The sequence below is a fragment of the Marmota flaviventris genome, chromosome 4 (genome assembly GCF_047511675.1).
Source record: "Marmota flaviventris isolate mMarFla1 chromosome 4, mMarFla1.hap1, whole genome shotgun sequence".
NCBI lineage: Eukaryota > Metazoa > Chordata > Mammalia > Rodentia > Sciuridae > Marmota > Marmota flaviventris.
In genome coordinates this window covers 52666953-52688219 of record NC_092501.1, presented here as the reverse complement: position 1 = coordinate 52688219, position 21267 = coordinate 52666953, and the positions used below count along the sequence as shown (strand labels likewise).

At 47.0% G+C, this 21267-nt stretch overlaps 2 protein-coding genes across 5 annotated transcripts in view; one reads left to right on the top strand and one right to left on the bottom strand.

Moving 5' to 3' along the window:
• Sgpl1 (sphingosine-1-phosphate lyase 1) overlaps nt 1–12400 on the top strand; it is a 52445-nt gene extending 40045 nt beyond the window's left edge. For all 4 annotated transcript variants that reach the window (XM_027931209.2, XM_027931207.2, XM_027931208.2 and 1 more), the window contains exons 8-15: nt 2873–2961; nt 4278–4383; nt 5163–5261; nt 5876–6025; nt 7331–7569; nt 8014–8160; nt 9168–9288; nt 9837–12400. In XM_027931209.2, the coding sequence (XP_027787010.1) occupies nt 2873–2961; nt 4278–4383; nt 5163–5261; nt 5876–6025; nt 7331–7569; nt 8014–8160; nt 9168–9288; nt 9837–9977 (1092 nt within the window). In that variant the 3' untranslated portion in view covers nt 9978–12400. The remainder of the gene's footprint in view (nt 1–2872; nt 2962–4277; nt 4384–5162; nt 5262–5875; nt 6026–7330; nt 7570–8013; nt 8161–9167; nt 9289–9836) is intronic.
• A 2708-nt stretch (nt 12401–15108) lies between these two features.
• On the bottom strand, nt 15109–19978 carry Pcbd1 (pterin-4 alpha-carbinolamine dehydratase 1). Its single transcript, XM_027931291.2, has 4 exons — nt 19836–19978; nt 16940–17071; nt 16358–16438; nt 15109–15568 (listed from the first exon to the last, which is right to left on the bottom strand). The coding sequence occupies exons 1-4, from the start codon at nt 19836–19838 to the stop codon at nt 15470–15472; spliced, it is 315 nt and encodes a 104-aa protein (XP_027787092.1). The 5' UTR covers nt 19839–19978; the 3' UTR covers nt 15109–15469.
• Nucleotides 19979–21267: the final 1289 nt, after the last annotated feature.

Genomic DNA, 21267 nt, shown 5'->3' with positions numbered 1-21267 from the left:
GCTGGCACTTCCCTGACTTTCTTCACAGCTGGCTGGCTCCTCACATGACATTCTGAGGTTTTGTGCTAGGCCACAGGACGGCCTGCTGATGTGTAGAGCTGGTCTCAACTCTGAGCACTTTATCTTCTCCCGCATGGAAATGCAGAGACCTACAAACAAGTGTTCCATGCCCGCTCTGCATGTGTTATTTTGCGGATGATAATCACATGTTCCATGAAGGCTTCCTGAGTCCAAAAATGGCTTAACTTTTCTGAGTTAGTTTTCATATAACCCCTGGTCACTAGGATTCTGTATCCAATGGTATTTTTGTCCTGTATATGGATGGATATTAGGAAATAATCACCCTTTCTCTTTCCATCTTGTATTAAGCTACACTAAATATCAAAACATAGATGGGCTACTACTCACCACCAGATGCTAACATAAGACATTGAATGAATTGTTAGGGATTCAGTTTTCTTACCTTTGAAAAGAAAAGCCCGAGATGGTCTGAATTTTCAGAAATGGTAAATCTAAGAAGATATTCTGCTAGCTAAGTGCTGTAGTCTTTTGTTTGTTTGGGAATTATTCCTTCTCAGATATTTTTAGAAGATAGCCAAGTGGCTATGATATGCCTGTGCTGGTCACAGTTTACGGAGATCAAGTCAGGCATCAAGAAATGTCAGGAAGAAAAGGCAGGAACCACCCCTAGACTGACCAAAGTAGCTGTGTCCCCACGTCCAGCACCTGGTCCCTCTGCCATCGCCACCGTGCCCAGGAAAAAGGCTGAAGGGGATGTTAAAGGAGATGAAGCCAAGGTGAAGGACGAACCATAGAGAAGATCTGCAGGGTTGTCTGCCAAACCTGCACCTCCTGAGCCAGAGCCCAAGCCTAAAGAGACCCCTGCAGAGAAGCGAGAGAAGGTACCCACAGGGAAAAAGGGAAGAGCTGATGCCGGCAAGGACGCGAATAACCCTGCAGAAAGTGGAGATGCTTTGATAACTGTCTATTTTGGGTGACTGTTCAGTTTGAAATACTATTTTTATCAAGTTTTATAAAAATACAGAATTTTGGTTTACTTCTTTTTTTTTAAGCTATGTTGTTAGCACATAGAACATGTCATTGTGGTTTTGGGGGAAGGAGCATACGTCACTAGTAGAATGTCTCCAAAGCTGGATTGCTGTGGGGGAAAACATCTTTCCCTGATAATTTTAAAAGACTTCCCCCTGGCTCCCAGGAAGAGGGACTCCCTGATATTGGCACACAGATCCTTGGCACAAAGCCTTGTGGTATGGAAAACTCAAATTCATTTTTATATCCTTGTCTCCCTCTCTGCCATTGGCATAGACTTAGCTCTTCTAAACTCAGACCTGTTGGGACCTGACTCCCAACAACTGGTTTTACCCTTAGTGTGTAGGGCAATCTGGACTTCCAGTGACATCATCGAGATTGTGTCCCTCAGAAAAGCAGCAGTTCCTTTTCTGGATTGTGGATCTTCAGATTAATAATTCTGCCATTTTTATTTCATTTTCTGAAAGTCAGGGTCAGCTCTTGAAAAGTTTTAACATGTTAATGTGAAATGTCAACCCTCACTCTAAGTTTTCTGTATTCAGACCATCAAATCAAGATTTCATTGGGTTTTATAGTGGCTTTCTGATTTTGATAGTCCATCTAAGAAGGGAGTTTGAAAGTTATATACTATTAATGATTGTTTGTTCATGTCCTGCCTGAAATACCATGATTCTTTTTGAAAAGTATTTTTCGTAAAGCTGGATACAGTTTGGCTTGGGAAAAAAAAAAAAAGAAAAGAAGTGTTGACTGAGGGTCTGTTAGGTGTCAGCTCTCAGCTGATTTCTAGGAATATAGTTAGGAACAGATTGGCCTGTACCTTCAGGGGTCTGTAGTCAAGTGAGGAAAATAGAATAAATGAAAAGAGTTCTGCATGTTTTTTGAACTCTGGTAAAGAAATTCACCTATCAGTAGGGCTAAGCCTTGCTTTCAAAAATCTTTTATTTCCCTTAAAAACATTAGGATTTTTGTTTTGCTTTCAGATAAGTAAAGCAACAAACTTCTAAGTGGAAACTTCTGCATTTTTCTATCTTCCAGACTTGTCAAAGCCACAGGTTCACTTTGGAAAGTCCAAATTTCTTTTTTCTGATCTTCTAATGTATTGCCTACTTTACTAGACTTGTAACTTCACAACTTCACATTCTTCAACAGGCTTTGAAATTTTAAATTAAAATCAACAATCCTGGGCTGGGTGCAATGGTACATGAGTATAATTCCATTGACTTGAGAGGCTGAGGCGGAGGATCACAAGTTCGAGTTCAGCCTGGGCAACAGAGCAAGCTTCTGTCTCAAAATAATAATTAAAAAGGGCTGGGAATGTAGCTCAGTGGTGAAGGCACAATCTGCAGTGCCAAACCCCCCAACACAAAAATATCAGTAATATGGGGCTAGGGCTGTAGTTTAGTGGTAAGAGTGTGTGCTTAGCATGTGTAAGGCACTGGATTTGACTTCCAACCATGAATAAAATAAATCAGTAATCCTCATACTTGTGAATGGGATAAAATGCACTATCCTCTCTGAAAATCGATGAATTAATGCAGAAAAATAAGTGGATTGTAAACAGGGTGAATCTGGGCAGATACGTGTTTCTCCAGACAGTGCTAAGCACTCACTTATTTAGAGTTTTCTTTCTTTTTCTGAAGCAAGATTAGGCTTTGCAACATAGCCAGTGTTCCTTCTGAAAGACAGAGCAGTGTCTGCCCTGTAGTATGGACCCAAATCCTTATATGTTTCTGCACCAAACAGTGTCAAGATTAGGGCAGGTAGTACATTTTGATATCTGTCCCTAACTCCCCCTATTGATGGCTTCTTTTCTTTATTATAGGTGACCTCTGGGGGAACAGAAAGCATCCTGATGGCCTGCAAAGCTTATCGGGACCTGGCCTTAGAGAAAGGGATCAAAACTCCAGAAATGTATGTATGTGTGTCTCTTTCCCCTCTGAGATTGTCCCTGTTGAGTGCTGCTATTTGTCTGCTGGTGGCCCATTTCCTGCTGCCTCTCTTCTTCTAACAATCCAGTCTCCTGTCCCTCTCTCCTGGCTCCTCTCCCCGTCCTTTCCCATTCAACAAAATTCTGTTACTGTTACAGACCGTTCCCACTCCTGCAAGTTTGTGTGTGATAATGTATTACTAGGAAGAATGACATCCTGTTTCCAAAAGTGACAGAGTTGAATCCTGTGGTTTGAATCCTATGGTTTTTAAGTTTTCTGAAGCCTAAGGAAAACTGTCTACTTATCTTAGTTCAGTGGAAGTTTCTCAAATGTTTCAGGCTGAATGTATTAGGGTGCTCCCTAGAAAAAATTCAATCTGAGGGTTATTCTGGAAGGACAAATTATTTAAAAATCTGTTTGAGATTTACTCATGTATCTACCTGTGAACATAATTTTGGTGTTTAGTTATATATATTTTTTTCTATAGACCATCTCCTACAGTCTAATTACTCTGGACTGTTTGGGTTAATGTGTTTTCTGTAAGTGGCAGTGACGAAGGAGTTTCTGATACACGTGATCTTAGAATGTGACTCATACTTAGCCTAAGAGAATAAATCAGGCTGCCATTCTTGCTTCATGTGTAAGTCTTTGGTGCTTTATACTTACCATAATAAGAGTTTTCTGTCTTAAAGGGAACAGAGCAGTTGTGAGGGTGAGTGAGGAAAGTCAGAGAGCAAGTATGTCTATGCACAGCTCCTCTTGCAATACTGTTTGACATGCTGCTTCCAAGAGTGAAGGAGAAGTAGAGATTTTAGTTTCTCATAGGCTCATGATCTTTCAGAGTTGGGAGGGACAGCTGACCTGGTGCTTGACCACTTTAGCATCCCTGCCAGGAACCCTGAGTCCCTGAGGGAGCATAGGTCGGGAAGCTGCTTCTCTTTGAGGTGCCTTAGCATAGCCAGCCTTTAGAATGCTCCGCCTTGTCCTGCTCTTATCTAAGCCCCTTGTCGCTGAATTCCTCCTGCCATGCCTAATTTGTGCTTTGATTCTCTCCCTTTGGAATTACTTCTGAGTTCTTTCTTTTGCCAGAAGGATTTCCTAACTAAATAGTGGGGAGAAGGTTTCTACAGAAAATGATCAGACTTCTTTTTGTTTACACTTAGAAAACAATGTGAATACTTCCAGTAATTTGAGGAAAAAATAAGTTTACTTCTGATGAGTTAGTTGGCTGCTAACTGTGCCCTCTCTTGAACCCTGTCAGGTCTGAGTTTCATTATTCTCCTTTCCCCCGTCATCTAGTGTGGCTCCCCAAAGTGCCCATGCCGCCTTTGACAAAGCTGCCAGTTATTTTGGGATGAAGATTGTGAGGGTTGGCCTGAATAAGATGATGGAGGTGGACGTGCGGGTGAGTGCTCTGGAGGCATGGGGGCAGGATGTGCACCACTTGCCTTCCCAGTCACACACAGACAGCCCCACTGTCGCAGAGTACCAGCAGCTGCCCCTGACCGTGGTGATGGACTGTGCTTCCATCTTTTCCTAGATCTGTGAATCCTAGAATATGACCAAGCCCCTAGGTTGGGACCTTAAAGACTTGCATTTTGCTTTCAGCGCCTTCACTTTATTTTCCTTTCTCTGGATTTTACTTCTAACATGAAGTCAATGTGAATGAGCCACTCCAAGACTCAGCTGTGGTTTTGATTGGCCTGAATTAGTGCCATTGTCATTCCCAGTAGTAATTGTTTTTAAGCTTCACCTTTGTGTGGAAGAACATTTCTAACTGCAGAGTGCTGTCAGAATCACACTTGAGAACCTTGCGAGAGTCCAAGGGGTTGTGGAAGCTGTTTTATTATTGTAGTCCACAGATGAGGAAATAGACTGTGAGGTTAAATGATTTACTATTGCTTAGTGCATTGTGGGGCTGGGACTAAATTTGGGCTCTCTGCCTCTTACGTCGGTATTTCTTTTCACTTCTTATCTTGTGCTCTGGACAGTTCCCTGAATAGCCTTCTCTGTCCCCCATGGTGGGAGGAAGTCTTTCCCCAGGCTGCAGCAGTGGAGGGGACACTGGTGCAAAACACTAAGTTGTGGCCCAGATTGCACCACAGCAGAAGAGAAGAGTAACTGTAGATTACTCTTTTTGCAGAAACATAGATTCCCATGTTTCTTGAAACTTTAAATCCCTAGGCAATGAGAAGAGCCATCTCCAGGAACACTGCTATGCTGGTCTGCTCTGCTCCACAGTTTCCTCATGGTGTGATAGATCCTATCTCTGAAGTGGCCAAGGTGATGAGATAATTGAGCTAATATGGTGGTCAGACTGATATTTTAAAATAGAATCAAATGGAGGGTTGGGGATGTAGCAGAGTGGAAGAGGACTTGCCTAGATGTGGGGCCCTGGGTCCAATCCCCAGTACTACAAGGAAAAAAAAGAAAAAAGAAAAGCAGATGATATGAAAATAGAATCTAATGGTGCAATACTTGGCGGACAGAAGTGGTTTTGATTTTAGGTTTGAGCACAGTGGTGATGAATTGCTCTCATCAGCCCCTAGGGTAAGCCTTGCAGCCCTGTTTGGGACCTCTGAAAGTCATTAGTTTATGCTTTGGGGAGTGTAATTAATACATGACCAAGGTGTCTCTTTAAACTAGATATTCTGAAATAGTGTTGACTTTTAGATTTAGATCAGGAAGTAATCTGCATTTAGGAACACGGACACCATCGACTGAAGGCTAAATACAATTGAAAGATAACTGTGTTAGAAATATAAAAAATAGCCAGGTTTGACCACAGGGGAGACATGGTACAGGATGGCTGTGCCTTTGTAGCCCACCTTTCCACCCATGTCCTACAAAGTTTTTATTATAGGGTTATAATGAAATTCTCTGTTTTTTGGAACCAGCTGGCTGTCAAGTACAAAATACCTCTTCATGTAGATGCGTGTCTGGGAGGCTTTCTCATCGTCTTTATGGAGAAAGCAGGATATCCACTGGAGAAACCATTTGATTTCCGGGTGAAAGGTGTGACCAGCATTTCAGCTGATACCCACAAGGTGAGTTAGGGAGGAAATCAAATACTGACAGTTGGTTATTTTGACTGTTATCTATAAAATAAATTGGCTAATGCATTAGTTTGTCCTATAAGCATAAAATTAAATCTGGCTCTTTGCTCTCATCTCGTCAACCATTCAGGTGATGGGATTGTAGTGGTACAGGTGATAAGCCATAGTGGAAAGGATCTGGTGTCTTTGCCTCACAGTGGCTAAGAGACCTTCCCTGTCACTCACTGCATGTAACCAGGGCATGCCAGCTCAGTGGCCATTGTAACAGGGTTCGCTGAAGCTTTGAGGCTACTTGAGGTGGTGGTGGAGTTGGCGAGTGTTGATCCTGGAGTTCCTTAGCAGGTGGCTGTTGATGCTGCAGCTCCTGTGCTGGGGCCCTGGACTGAGTACTGTGCATGACTGGGGTGCACTGATGGGAGAATCCTTGGGGAAGAGGGTGCCTGTGTGCTCAGGTGTTTGGCTTATGATGTTTGAAATGCCTGTGCCTGTGCTGTTGGTGAGCCAAGGTGAAGTTGAGATCAGCTGGCCATTCTTGACAGTGTATCCAGATGTAGGAGTATTCAGCCTCAGGAAGCTGAGCCTTGTTGAGAGTGCATGTTTTAAATTAAGAGCTTATTTTAAATTAAGAAGATTTCATAACATAGGAAGATTTGTTTTTCAAACTCTAAATGATCTGCAGTCAGTTTTCAATCAAGATCTGTCTTGCCTTACCACACCAGCTGCTTCTGGGCCCCTGCTTCTTCACCATGCATTTTTGGGTGGGTCTGGGGATGAAATTGGTTCCATATTATCTTCAGTAAGAGTTAATTAGGAGAGCACATTTTCTATTAGGAAACCAGTTACACAGTGTATTTTCATGCTGGATCAAGTAGCTTTTAGATTCTGAGCACCACAATGTTCTTAAAAAGAAATATAATATTAAGCAAAAAAAGATGGGAAAGTGGTCAGATTGTGATTTTAGTTGCTCTGAGTGACTTCTTGCTTTCCTGGTTTCCAGTAGAAATTCATCCTTGTTTCCATCCTGATGTATCATCCAGAGAAAGTTTTTAAATAAGGAAAACCCCATGCTAGGCTCGAGAGGAAACCCATCAACTGAGCGAGGCACCATTCTTCCCTGGCCTCAGTTCCTCACCCCTCACTCACAGAGAGAATCTGAATTCCACCCATTAAGTTCCTTCTCCCTTTCAACACTCTAAGTGTGAACCCTTAGTGTGAGTGCCGAACATCGCTGTGCCTTGTGCTCAGGGCCAGTGCTGCTGGGCAGAGCCACTCTGACATGTCACCTTCTCTCTTCAGTACGGCTACGCCCCCAAAGGCTCGTCAGTGTTGTTATACAGTGACAAGAAGTACAGGAGCTACCAGTTCTTCATTGGCACAGACTGGCAGGGTGGCATCTATGCTTCCCCAAGCATCGCTGGCTCACGGCCTGGTGGCATCATTGCGGCCTGTTGGGCGGCCCTGATGCACTTCGGTGAGAACGGCTATGTTGAAGCTACCAAACAGATCATCAAAACCGCTCGCTTCCTCAAGTCAGAGTATGTGTGGAGGACGGGGACTCTGCCTTGCCTCTTGCTCTTTCTGCTAGTTGGCTTAAGGCATCTGCCTGGCCATGCCCCCATAGCCTGACCCCTTTGACATCTCCTGGGAGATCTGGGTAGAGGACAGTAGCTCAGGTGTCAGTGCTGGCGGGAGGAGACGCTTCCCTTCTCTGCTGTGACCTGGGAGTGGGTAGAGGGATAGAAGCCAGTGGTTCTGATTCTTTAGGTCTTGATGGAGTTTGGATTTGGGATTTGTAGTGTTCTCCTGTGATTCTGGTCTTCTAAGAAACACTGATCCCAGCCTAGCTGCTTTAGTGTAGAAGATGAGAAGACCAAAGCCCCAGAAGGTAGACTGTGTTATAGGGAAGGCTTTGGATGATTGAGAGATGATAGCCAAAGGACGTATGTGGCTGAATTTCCTTTTTGTTTGCTTATTTTCAGACTGGAGAATATCAAAGGCATCTTCGTTTTTGGAAATCCTCAGCTGTCAGTCATTGCTCTGGGCTCTCATGATTTTGACATCTACCGACTGTCTAATTTGATGACTGCCAAGGGGTGGAACTTGAACCAGTTGCAGTTCCCACCCAGGTATGCTTGAAGAAGCCTCTTTTCCCCCCTTCACTCCATGGCTTTTGAAGAACTTGGGTAGCAAGGTAACCTGATGCACAGTTTGACTGCTGGAGCCTAGCATTTTCTTGGTGACCTCATTATCTGTAGGATTTCTGTCTCACCACCTGCAATTTAATTAGGCATTAAGAGATTTGCTGTCGATTTTAGCAGAATCAGGTAGCAGCCACCTGAGATAAGTGGTCAGCTATGAGAACCACCCCCCACTCTCTCTCAAGTCATTATACTTTCTGATCTCTTTTGTATACAGTCATGAGATTGCTAATAAAATACTTGTAGCCTGGTAATATTTATCTCACAACCCTCTAGAAAGGTCTCTGACATCCAGGCCTGCCCCTGTGTTCTTCGTATGCTTTTCTAACCTGTCTTTCACGATACCCTTAGGTCCTTTGCTCCAGCTGAATGGGTCTGCTCAGTGTTCTTTACGTAGAGCCTGCCTTTTGTGGATGGCTGCCATTGCCAGCCCTATATCCTTTTTTTTTCCTTCTGGTACTGGCAATTGAACCAAGGGCCTCTCAAAGGCTGGGCAAGTGCTCTACCACTGAGTCATACCCAGCCTTTTCCTCTTCATAATTCTGCCCTTATCCTCCCTTCAGGGTGAATGAGTTTCCTCATTGCCCTGGAGTCCTTTGAGACCCAAGCCACATGGTCCTTTCCCTATGAAGGCATTTCATCTAAAATAAAGCATCCCGCTGGTGGTCCTGGGGTTGGAGGAATCATGATGGACAGCTTGAAGGGAGGGGTGGCACAGGACAAGCAGCTGTGTTCATTCTCTTAGGATGGTTCTAGATTCTGCCAAGAAGCCCCGATGCCAGCCTGTGCTCGACAACCCAAGGATTTGAGAGCCCTGACCCATAGGACTGGGAACGATGGGAAGAGGCAACCAGTCGATTCCTGTATTGGGAAATGCTTTATTTTAGAGCATATTTTTCTTTTTTCAAGGTTTATCTCTTTTTCTCTTCCCATAGTATTCATTTCTGCATCACATTAGTACATACCCGGAAGCGAGTAGCAATCCAGTTCCTAAAGGACGTCCGAGAATCTGTCACCCAAATCATGAAGAATCCTAAAGCCAAGACCACGGGAATGGTGAGGACACATGGAGATTTTTTTCCCTCCTTGGAAGGTTTTGGCTTTGGTGTGGGGTCTGAAAGAATCAGACACTTGGGAGTGTGTTCCTGTCTCTGTCCCTTTTCACAAACTTCCCTGTTTGTTAGTTAATCGTTGTGGATGATCTCTCCCTGCCCATTCCCAGGGTTGTCTGGGAGTCTCAACCGACATATATTACATATAAAGCTTCTATAATTGTGGATTAGAAAGTGCTGTACAAAAGCAGGTGAAAACAGTGTCCATTTGAAAAAATAATTTGACACAGAAAAGTCAACAGACACATTTTCTCTGGAGTTTTTTTAACAGCAAATCCTGTAGAATAGTTCCTTTATGCAGAAAGGCAGACGGGAAAATACCTTTGCATAGTACACTGTGCCAGCTGTTTATCTGATACAATGAGCCTGAGTCAGGAAGGTCAGTGGGTGCACATGGAGAGCTAGGACTGGGGGAGCAGGGATCATAAGCACAGTTTCATCCTTGTTCCTTATTCATCACCACTGATAACGTATCCTTGATTGGATTTATAGGGTGCCATTTACGGCATGGCCCAGGCAACTGTTGACAGGAATCTGGTTGTGGAATTGTCCTCAGTCTTCTTGGACAGCCTGTATAGTACGGACGCTGTGACCAAGGGCAGCCAAATGAATGGTTCTCCAAAACCCCGCTGAGCACGGACCCTTTCCAGTCCCAAGGAGCATCTGGTCTTTAGAAGGTTCTCGAGGGATGGAACAGGCTGCGTGCAACTTTGACATCTATTCCTGCTCCATAGAGCACCACGAGGTAGACCACGAGACAGCTTGCGCCTCAGGACGTTGGTTCCTCTTGTTACTTTTTAATGATTTTTAATTTGAAGACCCCCAGAGGATTCTACTGCATAATGATTCTTCCTTTGTCATAAATGTTACCCTAGGAATTGTTTTAACTTTTTCCTTCTCTAACTTCTCAGCTTTCATCTTTGCTCAGTTCTTATGTGGTGGCTCTGGCCTGTCTTGATTCTATAGGGAAGCTGTAAGATAGCAAAAGGGTTTCCTTGTTACCTAGGTAGATGTTTTGGCTAGCTAGGCAGCACAGAGTATGTAACAGGTATTTCCTTGGGTGGGTGTTAGGTACATTCTAAGTAGGAGTCTCTCGCAGCCCTCTACTCAAGAGTATTTCAGTTATCTTTCAAAATCTCTTTCATTGTAGCTCGTTCTGTTTTTCCGGGACACAGGTTGGCCAGGTTGCTGTTCCCTGTTGTGCAGCACTGGAGTGGTTGACCACGTCTGCCCACGGCAGGGTATGGAGTGCTCCATTGTCCTCTTGTTTGCTGACAGGCCCTATGAAATGTTGGTTGTCGCCATCTCTGGAGATGTTTATTTGAAATGATGTGCCCATGGGTTTGTTACTGTTTCCCTAGAGTATGAAGAGAATGGTTTCCAGAGCATCTAGGGCTTTCTGGTTGTGGTGCTGCCTCCCTGCGTTGGCAATGGCCAGAGTATACTTGAGTCCTTTCGGTGATGAGCAAAAACCAAATGGTTTTCTATACTTCCCTGAATATCAGCATAGGTGAGCATCCAGGTTCCGTATGGGTCACCAAAGTTAGTGGTGGTTCTGCCTCGCCCTAAGGGATTCTGTCTGCTGAAGGAAAGCTCAGAGCACCTCCACAAGTTGCCTTGATTTACCCTAGATGGGTGTGGAAGGGCGTGGAGAACATTTCCTCTCTCCACATCTTCCTGCCTCTTCTTCTTTGATTTACTTTCCAAAGGTACTAGGCAATTTAGCCTCAGGTACTGGATGCTCCGCAGCCCTGGCTAAAAGGGAGCAGCAGGGGAACAACAAACATTTTGGAATAGGAATGTACGACTTCCAGCAGCCATTATAGTCTAGGGCCTGGAGTTCCTCCAGGAGACTAGTTGCTCAGGGTGTACAGAGGGAAAGAGCCAATCCTGCGCTCACTTCCTACTTTTCTCCCTTTTGGGGGGCCCTGATCTAGGTTGAGACACTGTCCTTCTCTAGTGACATTATACCATGTGCCTTTCTCCCCAGCAGTGAGCTCTTCCTGACCCAGTCCTAGGGGAAGTGGACCAGTCTTAGAAGTCGCTGTTCTGGTGACAAGAACTTAGGAACAAGTCCAGAGCAACTTCACTCTGTTCCCTCCCCTTCTCAGGGACTTGTGCCTCCCAGGCTGCTGTCCTCAAGCTGCCCTCGAGTTCCTTAGCACGTCTGTCACAGGTGTTCTTTAGCACTGTACTTTTCACCCAGTAACTGTGACAAGCTGGCCACATCATTGCAGGGCTGGTGTGTGTGAGTGTGCGCTCACGTGCTTGCTTCCCTCCTGTTTGCTCTGCAGTGCGTTGTGGGGTTCAGGAGCGGTTGATGTACCTTCGTGTGTGTGTCAGGAAGAGGCTGAGATCTTTAGGACGTGGGAGTCACACACTTCCTCCTACTTGCTGAACTGGTGGGCACTTCCTTGAGAGAGTAGCTGTGGGTTGGAGCCAAGAATTGTCCCAGGCCTCCAGGCATCATGTTGGAGGTGGTCCAGGGAGTCGGGGCCACCCAACAAGCTGCACCATGGCTTGCTAGCTGCTAAAAAGGAGAAGCACATGCCCTTTCTGTTTCCCCAGGACCAGACCCTGAGCCACTCACTTCCTCTGTACTGTGACAGCACTGGTGCTGGGGGCGGTGGTGGTTTTCAAAGGGACCGACTGTAACCACTTTAATTTATTATTAAGAGCCTTAGTTTGACTTAACACTTGTGTAGGCTTTCATTTTGTGTAGATTTGTGTGTGTGTGTGTGTGTGTGGGTGGGTGTGCACATAATTCCTAGTATGTGGCTCAGGTGAGTAGGGTATCTATTAATGGTATCATGTTGCTAACAGATGTCACATTGGCTTCTGCAAAAACTATACTGTCTTGTTTCTGCATTAGAAGTAAGTAGTCCTGTGAAAATACTGCCACGTCACTTTTAATATTACCAGTTTTATACTTGGAAAATGGTACTTGCCTCTTTTAAATCTTTTTTGTCTTCTCTAACCTTCCCCCTCTTCAAAAATACGCTCCCTTCCTAATTGCAGCAATAATCTCTTTAAAAGAAATTAAACAATTAAATGTCCCACTGTGGATGGTTGCATTCATTTGTTTACTGGGGTGCACACAAACCAGATCATCATGCCCTGATGGCAGCGCTCCAATGGGCTGTTGGTGAGGGATCGCCCCCTGGTGGTGAATCGTCATGTGGCTGCTAATTGGCAGGGCCAAGGGACACAAGCTAGCAGCAATCGGGCTGGTGTCTAGGAGCTTCAGTAGGTAGCTAATTGGTCTCTCTACACCAGGACTGGTAGACACACCTGTTCTGGGAGTCCTGGAGGACAGGACATCAGTTCCCCAGGACCAGCGCTATCTTCTGTTTCCTGCCATCTTCATCTACTCTACTTGCCATGTACCAAGGAATAAGCCACCTGGATGGTCTTCGGCCAGCTGGGCCACACAGCTCTATCTGACCAAAGGACATGTCATGGCTCTGAGCCTGGCATTTGGTCTTGGGGCTGACAGAGCTCTGGTGATCTTCACACGTCACTACTGGGCATCTTGTTCCATTCTGAAAGAGGAAGAGGTGGTTTCCCAAGGGCTGGTCAGGATCTAAGGCTGTCTTCAGGTAGCCTAGCTTTCCATTCTGGTTTTCATCCCATTCAGACTTTTCCAGAATGAAGGTAAGGAGTGCTGGCTTTGTTGTAGCTACTGTCAAATGGCCTGGTCCCCTGAGCCGCATATAAACCCTAAGGAGAGGCCAGGGTGTGCTTGCAGCCGGGGCCTGGCCCATCTAACAGGTAGTGACCGGGAGGCCTGGCACTGCCTCTGCAGCTCTAGACCCCTTTGCCTTCTCTGTAGGGTTCTTGGAGGCACCAAGCAGCTTCTAGCTGGTCCCAACAGTGACAGAAATAATGACAGGCCATAGCCTGGGCGGGCAGAAGGCTTTGATAGCCCTTTCTTGACTTGGGGTTTTAATGGCCTTAGTTTTCACTTGTGCTTTTGTGCTTGACATCATCTTTTCTCTGCTTAATATCCCCTCTTATTTTCAATTATTGGGATTAGTTTTAGAATAAACATATGTTTCTGAAAAGTGTTGCCTATGTCTTTGTCCCACACAAAGTTACCTTATACAAATGGAGGGCTGCATGGGTGTCAATTTTTTGACTCTTGATCCATGATAAAAGCAGAGGCACAGTCCACAACTCCATGTCTGGTGTCTTCTGTCCCGTAATCCTCAGTCATCAGATATAAGAGACCTCTGTCTGAATCTTGCTGGTCTTGATGTTAAGCATTGCAGAAAAATCACCATCCACATGGGTCTTGATTGTCTTTTACAGCATGTAGGCTAAGAAAGGGTCCTGCTTACCCTCTTTAGACAGCAAGCTTATTTCTCAGCCACCAACCTCTGCCTCTTTTGTGGTCCTGGGGTTTGACTCATCTTGACTGCCTGAGTTGGGATCTTGCAGGATGCCTGCTCCTAATGACTCTGGCATTTGCCAGGCATCTCAGGGCCCAGGCAGTGCTTCAGGTTGGCACCACAGGTGAGCGATCCTGGGAGAGAGCTTCCCTGTCTGTCTCACAGCACATGCAAGGTGGGGGGTCTATGTGGCATGCACACTGGGGTGAAGGTGAGTCTTCTCTGACTGTCCCCTTCCCAGTCATGGTACATCTGTAGACCTATTCTGTCTTGGAGTTACTGACTGGGGACCAGTCCTGTGCAAATCAGCCCTTAACTGACTCCTAAACCACAGCTCATTTCCTGTCTTATAGAATAAAAGCAGGTGAGCCCTGAGACCTTGGCTAAGATTTCAAGAAATGCAAAGGTCATCAGGATTAGGAGCTCGCCTTTGGTGTTACAGGTCAGTGTATGAGGTTAAAATAGCCAGTATACACACAGGAGGAACTGGCTCATGTGACTAGAGATCAGAAAGTCCCAAGATCTGTGGTTGGCAAGCTGGAGCCCCAGGAGACCTGAGGTGCAGCCTCAGTACAGAGGCCAGCAGGCTTGAGACCCATGGAGCAAGGACTGTTCAGTTTGAATCTGAAAGCAGGAAAAGACCAACGTCCCATCTCAAGGCAGATAGGCAAGTGTTCTCTTTTTTTTTTTTTAAAAACATTTTTTTAGTTGTAGATGGACACAATGATTTTATTTTATTTATTTATTTTTTATGTGGTGCAGAGGATTGAACCCAGTGCCTCATACATGCAAGGCAAGTGCTCTACCACTGAGCCACAACCCCAGCCCAGGGCAAGTGTTCTCTATGTGGAAGTGGGCCAGCCCTTTTGCTCTATGTCAGCCTTCTGCCTTAGGGAGGGCACTCTGCTGTACTCAATACCAACACACGAATCTCATCCAAAACATCAACACTGATACACTCAGAATAATACTTGACCCAAGGTCTGGGCACCCCATGGCCCAGCCAAATTGACACATAAAATTAGTCATGACTGCAAGAAGAAGACAACATCATCCCAGACGGTCTAGATAGAGGTCCCATGCCCTATTCATCTTTACCTGTGTTCATGATGCCCCCTTAGCCATCTCTGCCTCTCAAGAACCCTCCTTGGGTCTTTGACTCAGAATCATCTTTGTCACCATTAGTCACTGCTCATTTCTTATCCTGACATTTAGCCTTAACCTAGTTTTCCTCTGCCTAGTCGATAGTCTTCCTGATTAAGTCCCCTACATGATAATGAACCTGAAGTTGCCTGGTGTGTGCAAGGCCCTGGTTCCATCCCCAGTAGGACCACATGATGCATTAGATTTTATTAGAAGAATAAAAACACATGTGTTTCCTAAGATAGGATTTTATTTCACCCTGTGTCACAGCTGCTTGGGAAACGGATTTGGGATCAAGACACATCCTGGGAAGCAAATCACTATTGTTGTTGGGAACCTGCCAGGAAAGGAAGGGCTCACTCTAATGTAACAGCCCAAGGATGAAGAGTGGCAGAGGGGAAGGGGCTCAGTTCCTGGTGTTGGCAGTGACGCTGCCATCTTCCCACAACATGGACTCTGCCCCTACATGGAGGCAAGAAGGGTGGACATAGGAGAGACGACTTCAGCAGTCTCAGGGACCAAGGGCTCCCTACCTGGATTCCCAGTTCAGTCACCCGCCCTTCCCCTGAAGAATGCAAAGAAGGGCAGGGTCTATGTCATGGACACTGCTACTTGTTCGATGAAGCTGGCCAGATTTATGTCCCGTTCTGAAAGGCCCGCACATTCATGGGTGCTCAGGGTGATGTGCACCTGAAACAAACAAACAGAAGTTCAGGGCAACTCCACTGACTTCACCTAAGAGTAGGAGACTCACTAACTTGGGCTCAGCCCCACTAAGCGCTCCAGAACAGCAGCTGGTCACTGCCATCTTTCCTGGGTCCTGCTTCCCTGACAGGTCTGTGACAGCAGTGCAAAGCCATCTTGTACTGCACCTCTCCTTAATGTTTTCCAAAAACAATGGTGACTTCAACTACAGAATAAAAATTTAACATCCAGATGTCAAGAGCAACCTAAAAGCTAAAGGCAGAACCCAAACTACTGCTGGCTCCTAAACTACCCATTTACAAAGAGCCTCTTCCATCCTTAATGTTTTTAAACAGGCCAGCAGAGTTCTTGGCACATGCTAGGTATGACTATTGACTATTCAATTGATTAAGCAGACAGATCTGTTTGTTATGCATGGGGATTCTCAGTTCAAGTTTATTACTTTTTTATTCTTCTATCCCCCCAGAAAGATTAAAACCACGTGGAGCTATTAATAATTATGCCTGATTCCCACAGCCTTTCCTTTCTTGGGTTTTGCCTTATCGATATCTACTTTAACCACAAGTATCTCAAAGTGTTTTAATTTGAATGTCCTTAATTTGTAGTGAGACTGACCACTTAATGTTGATTCTAGGAAGGAGGTAGACAGATTGAATGGACAGTCAACCTGTGGTGGGGGGCAGAGTCCAGTTCAAGGGAGAGCCTTCAGAAAGCGCCCAAGTGCTCAGATGTGGATGGAAACAGAGCACAACACAGGCACACAACCTTGCTCACCTTGTTGTACATGTTAAACCACTCAGGATGGTGGTCCAGCTTCTCTGCCTGCAGGGCCACTCTGGTCATGAAGCCAAAAGCCTATTTAAGTGAAGTGAAACCCAGGTTAGCGCTCTAAGAGAAAGGACTCCTGGGCACCTTTTACTGGTCGATTGATACAGGAGGCTGGACTAGCTTCCCTTAGCTCTAATCATTTCCCATGACAACCTGCCCCTGCTCTGAGATCTGACTTCCAGGTTGTCTCTCTATAGCAGGAAGAAGGCCTTTTACTAAGATCCCTAACAAGTTCAAGAGGTTAAAGTCTTAGTCTTTTGACTATGAAAACATCCTCAGATGTATCTCTGTTTGCTACTTGGGCTGTCTTTTCTGAGGACTGTTCCAGGTAGGGAGAGTCCAAGACCCACATTCCTACTCTGTGATTCCTGAGGATGCCACTTTCCAAGTTATTCAAGGAAATGAATTTCCCCACCAGCGGTGCCTGAATAAACTGGATTAGTGTGTCTGGCACTGTAGGACTTGAAGGGAGGGACAGGTGTGGCCCACCAGCCCCAGAATGGGCAAACCCTCCCACCCTGGACACACCCTATTGAAGTCTTTGAAATGGAACTGCTTGAAGATGGCGTCTCGGCCTTCCATCTCATTCCACCCCACAGCCCTCAGGTTTGGCAGCAGCTGGTCTCTCTCCTCAGCACTTAGCCTGTGTGCTTTGCCAGCCTAGAAGAGGAAGAGAGCAGAGGCCCAAGGGCATTTCTTTCATAGGTCAAAAGAGAGGGCCCCAGACCACAGGGAACTGAGCCAGCCTGTGCTGGCTGCTGTGGACACGGATGACCAAAGGGCAGCAGCTCTCTAGGCAACAGACCAGCAGGACTTGAGAGGGGTGCTTCACCCAGGAGGTGGGGTCTGGGCTTACTCACTGATAGGCTCTCAGGTGTTGAGTTTTACACTCCCCTCAGAGAGAGAAAGATCCCAAAGGAAGTGTAATGCCAATCACAGGACGAAGCAGCACTCCCCCCTCCAACCCGCCCCAAGCCCCCCAGCTGTGTGGATTATATCTATGATGAGGAGTAAAAGCAAAATCCTGCCCAGATCTCACACAAGGTTCAGGAAAAGGGCACCAACTATCAGTCCTCCCTTTATCAATCTTCCTTTTTTTTTTTTTGGTACCAAAGATTGAACCCAGGGACGCTCTACCAGTGAGCCACATCTCCAGCCCTTTTTATTTTTATTTTGAGATAGGGTCTTGCTAAGTTGCTGAGGCTGGCTTTCAACTCATGATCCTCCCACCACAGCCTCCCGAGTGGCTGGGATTAGACCTGCACTGCCACTCCTTGCTCCAGCCTCCCTTGGTATCAACTCTGTCCTCTCTGCGCCCCCCACCCCCACCCCTCCAGAGCTTTCAGAGAAAGCGGAGGTATAGAGAGGAGACAGGGCTTCTCCACCCCTCTCACCCCAGCACTAGGAGGTTCTCAAAAGTGTGGTCTGTGCATCTGCATCCCTGGGCTGGGCTGGGCACAGCATGTAGAACGCGTTTCCAGTGATTCTTAACCACACTGCAGCCGACTGCCGTGGCTCTGCGCCCCAAAGGCACTTAACCACACCACCACCTAGCCTCTGGTCCCCAGCTGCCAGGCCTAGGTTCTCAGGCTTTCTGTCTCCTGGAAGCTTGGGGAGCTCTGGCCACAAGGCTCAGTCCCAGAGGGGGAGTAACTTGTCCTGAGGCAGCTGGCAAACCCCATCCTGTTTGTCTATTGGTAGGGCACACTGGAGGAAGCCCGATGTGACACGGGTCAGGCCACGAGTGAACCCTCAGAGAAGAAACCAGGGTCAGTTCTGTCCTCTAGAGGGACCCAGGAGCTTAAAGGACCCCAGAAGCTAGACTTCTAAAATAAAACCACCCAAGAGCAGACAGGGACAGGGGCCAAGCTGAAATCAATTAGGTCTGGGGAGAGAAAGCAAGGGAGTTTCCTTGAGGTTTTAGGAAGCAGCCCACAGTCTGGACGCCCTGGGGGGAGTTGGCCCAGCTGGTTTAAGTCTCAGTTTTCACAATTTACCAGTCAGGTGGCCCTGTGGCACTCAGAGAATTTTGGATTCATGGGTCAAGCGACAAGAGCTCTACCTCACGAATCATCCAGAAGTGCCAGTGCAACACTTTAATAAACCACACGGCTACTAAGTAAATGCATGGGTTTTTAAAAATACCTCCTGGGTCAGGTGCGGTGGCATAGGCCTATAATCCCAGCGGCTCAGGAGGCTGAGGCAGGAGGATTGCAAGTTCAAAGCCAGCCTCAGCTTACCGAGGCCCTAAGCAAGTCAGCGAGACCCTGTCTCTAGATAAAATATAAAAAGGGCTGGGGATGTGACAGTGGTTGAGCGCCCCTGGGTTCAATCCCCAGAGGCCATGATGGGTTCACTGCATTGACCTAGCACTTTGGGTAGAAGATTTTCTCCCTCCAGAAAATGTGGGATCTTTCTCTGAACTGGATGAGGCTTGGTCCTTCTCTTGCCATGGCTACAGACAGGGACAGGGATGGCAGCTGAGATGTGCATGGTCCACCTGACAACAAGGTCTCCTTTCCAGAGCTGCCTTTTCTGGGGCTGATAAGCCTGGTCTGTTTCCAGGCAACCAAATGTCAGCCAAGACATCAGAGACCAGTTTATTTTCTTTGCTCTGAAAGGGGGCAGGCAGGTACAGGTGAGCTCCTGAAGGGCCCCTATATCTTTTTAGAATCTTCTAGGATTTCCAAAGTCCCATAGCCTGGGCAGACTGACAAAACTGAACTCTGGGGTCAGAGGGAAGGAGCCTTGTTTGCTTAGTAAATCAGGGTCAGGCCTAGACCCACCTCTGGTCTCTGGGGGAGTGTGCGGAGGGGTTACTGATTACCCAAACCTACATCTCAGCCCCTATCACCAAGCTGTAACTGCCAAAATGCCCTTCCAGTCCTGGATGCTCCCAACGACGGTTCCTGGCCTAGCCGCTCCCGGATGCACAGCCCGGAAGGGTCTGATAGCCCGCCCCGGGGTGGCGGGGGGGGGGGGGGGAGTTCAGCCTGGAAGAAGGATGATCCGGGGCCATCAGGAGCCCACGCAGGGCACTGACCTCCAATCAGGCGCAGGGGCGGGGTCTGAGGCCAGGTGCATTGGTACCAGGTCTGAATCCCTGCTAGACCCCCAACCTTAGTGGGGGCAGGAAGGGGCCTGGATCAGGCCCTGCCCGGGCGCTCACAGCAGCTGCCCCCGCTCTCCGCCCCGCCTCTGGGGCGGGCGCGCAGCTGTGCGACAGGGAGCCAAGGCCAGGCCCAGCTGCCGCCTCGCAGTGCCTGCCCGCCACCGCCCCTCAACAGCCCGGTGGCCACCCCGGCCAGGGAGACCCGACGGTCCAAGGCGGGCCACGTAGGCTCTGCAGAGGCTTGAAGGGACCCCACCGCCCTCCCCACGCCCGGCCCTTCCCCGCCCCGGCGCGGCGCGATCTCGAGCTCACCATGTCGGGCGCGGCGCGCGGGCAGGTGGCCGGGCGGGCAGCAGGTGGCGGAGGCACGGCGAGCGCGCGGGGCGCTCTGGAGGCTGCCCCGGGGCGGAGCCGCGCTCGGGCCGCCCACTGGTAATGATTAACGGCGGCCGCGCTCAGCTCGGGGCCTTCCAGCACTTTCCTGGGCCAGAGAGCCGCTCCCGATGGCTGGCCCTTCTGAATCACGCCCCCAGTTCCCGACTGGGTGATCCTGGGCTCTAAGTCACCTGACTTTATCTTGAAAAACAATCGGATATAATTGACTGGGATAAATGGCACATATTTAGAGCACAATTTGACATGTGTCCGCCATGGAGCCATTACCACGATCAAGATCATGAAAACATCCCATCAGTGCTAAAAGTTTCCTCATGCCACTTAGGAAACTCTCCCCCTCCCTAGGCGACCACTGATGTAATTTGTCACTGTAGTTTGCATTTTTTAGAATCTTATGTAGAGAAGATGGAACCGTACTGTACCCACTCAGCATAAGTCTTTTGCGGTTCATCCATGTTGTGTGTATCAATAGTTCCTTGTTTCTATAATAAAGTAAAATTTATTTAATAGTCTTGCTTTGTATGGGTACACCCCAAATTGTTGAGCAATTCACTGTTGAGGGACCTTTGGGTTGTTTCCAGTTGGGCTATTACTAACAAAACCCTTAGGAATTGCATGCACAAGATTTTGTGTGGACACCTGCTTTCATGTTTCTTGGGTCAATACCTAGGAATGGAATGTTTGGGTCCTATGACAGTGCATGTTTATAACCTTGGGAATAACACTTGTTTTCTGAGAGGTTGTATTATTTTACATTCCCACTAGGCCGGAGTTCCAGTTCTACATTTTACACTCTCCCAGACACTTGGCACAGCCGGTTTTTTTTCTTCCTCCCCCTCCCCCTCCCCTCCCCCTCCCCCTCCCCCTCCCAGATTGAAACCAAGGATGATTTACCTTAGAACTAAACTCCCAGTCCTTCTCCACCTGCTTCAGACTCGAAATCCTCTTGCTTCAGCCTCCCAAGTGGCTGGGATTACAGGCACGTGCCACCACATACTTGTGGATTTATTCTGCACTTGCTCTTCTGTTCCATTGATGTATATGTTCATCTTGACACCAATACCACACTGTCTTGATTACTATAAGTTTATTGTTATTATTTTATTTGAATAAAAATAAAATTTATTTTTTATATAAATAATGTGGATTGAACCCAGGGATGCTCTAATGCTGAAGTACGCTACAGCCCTTTTTATTTTTTGAGACGGGTCTCACTAAGTTGCCAAGGTTGGCCTCAAATTTGTGATTCTCCTGCCTCAGCCTCTGGGATAGCTGGGATTACAGGTGTGCACCAATATGCCTGTCCTGTAGCATTAAAATAAGTCTTATAATCAGGTAATATCACTTC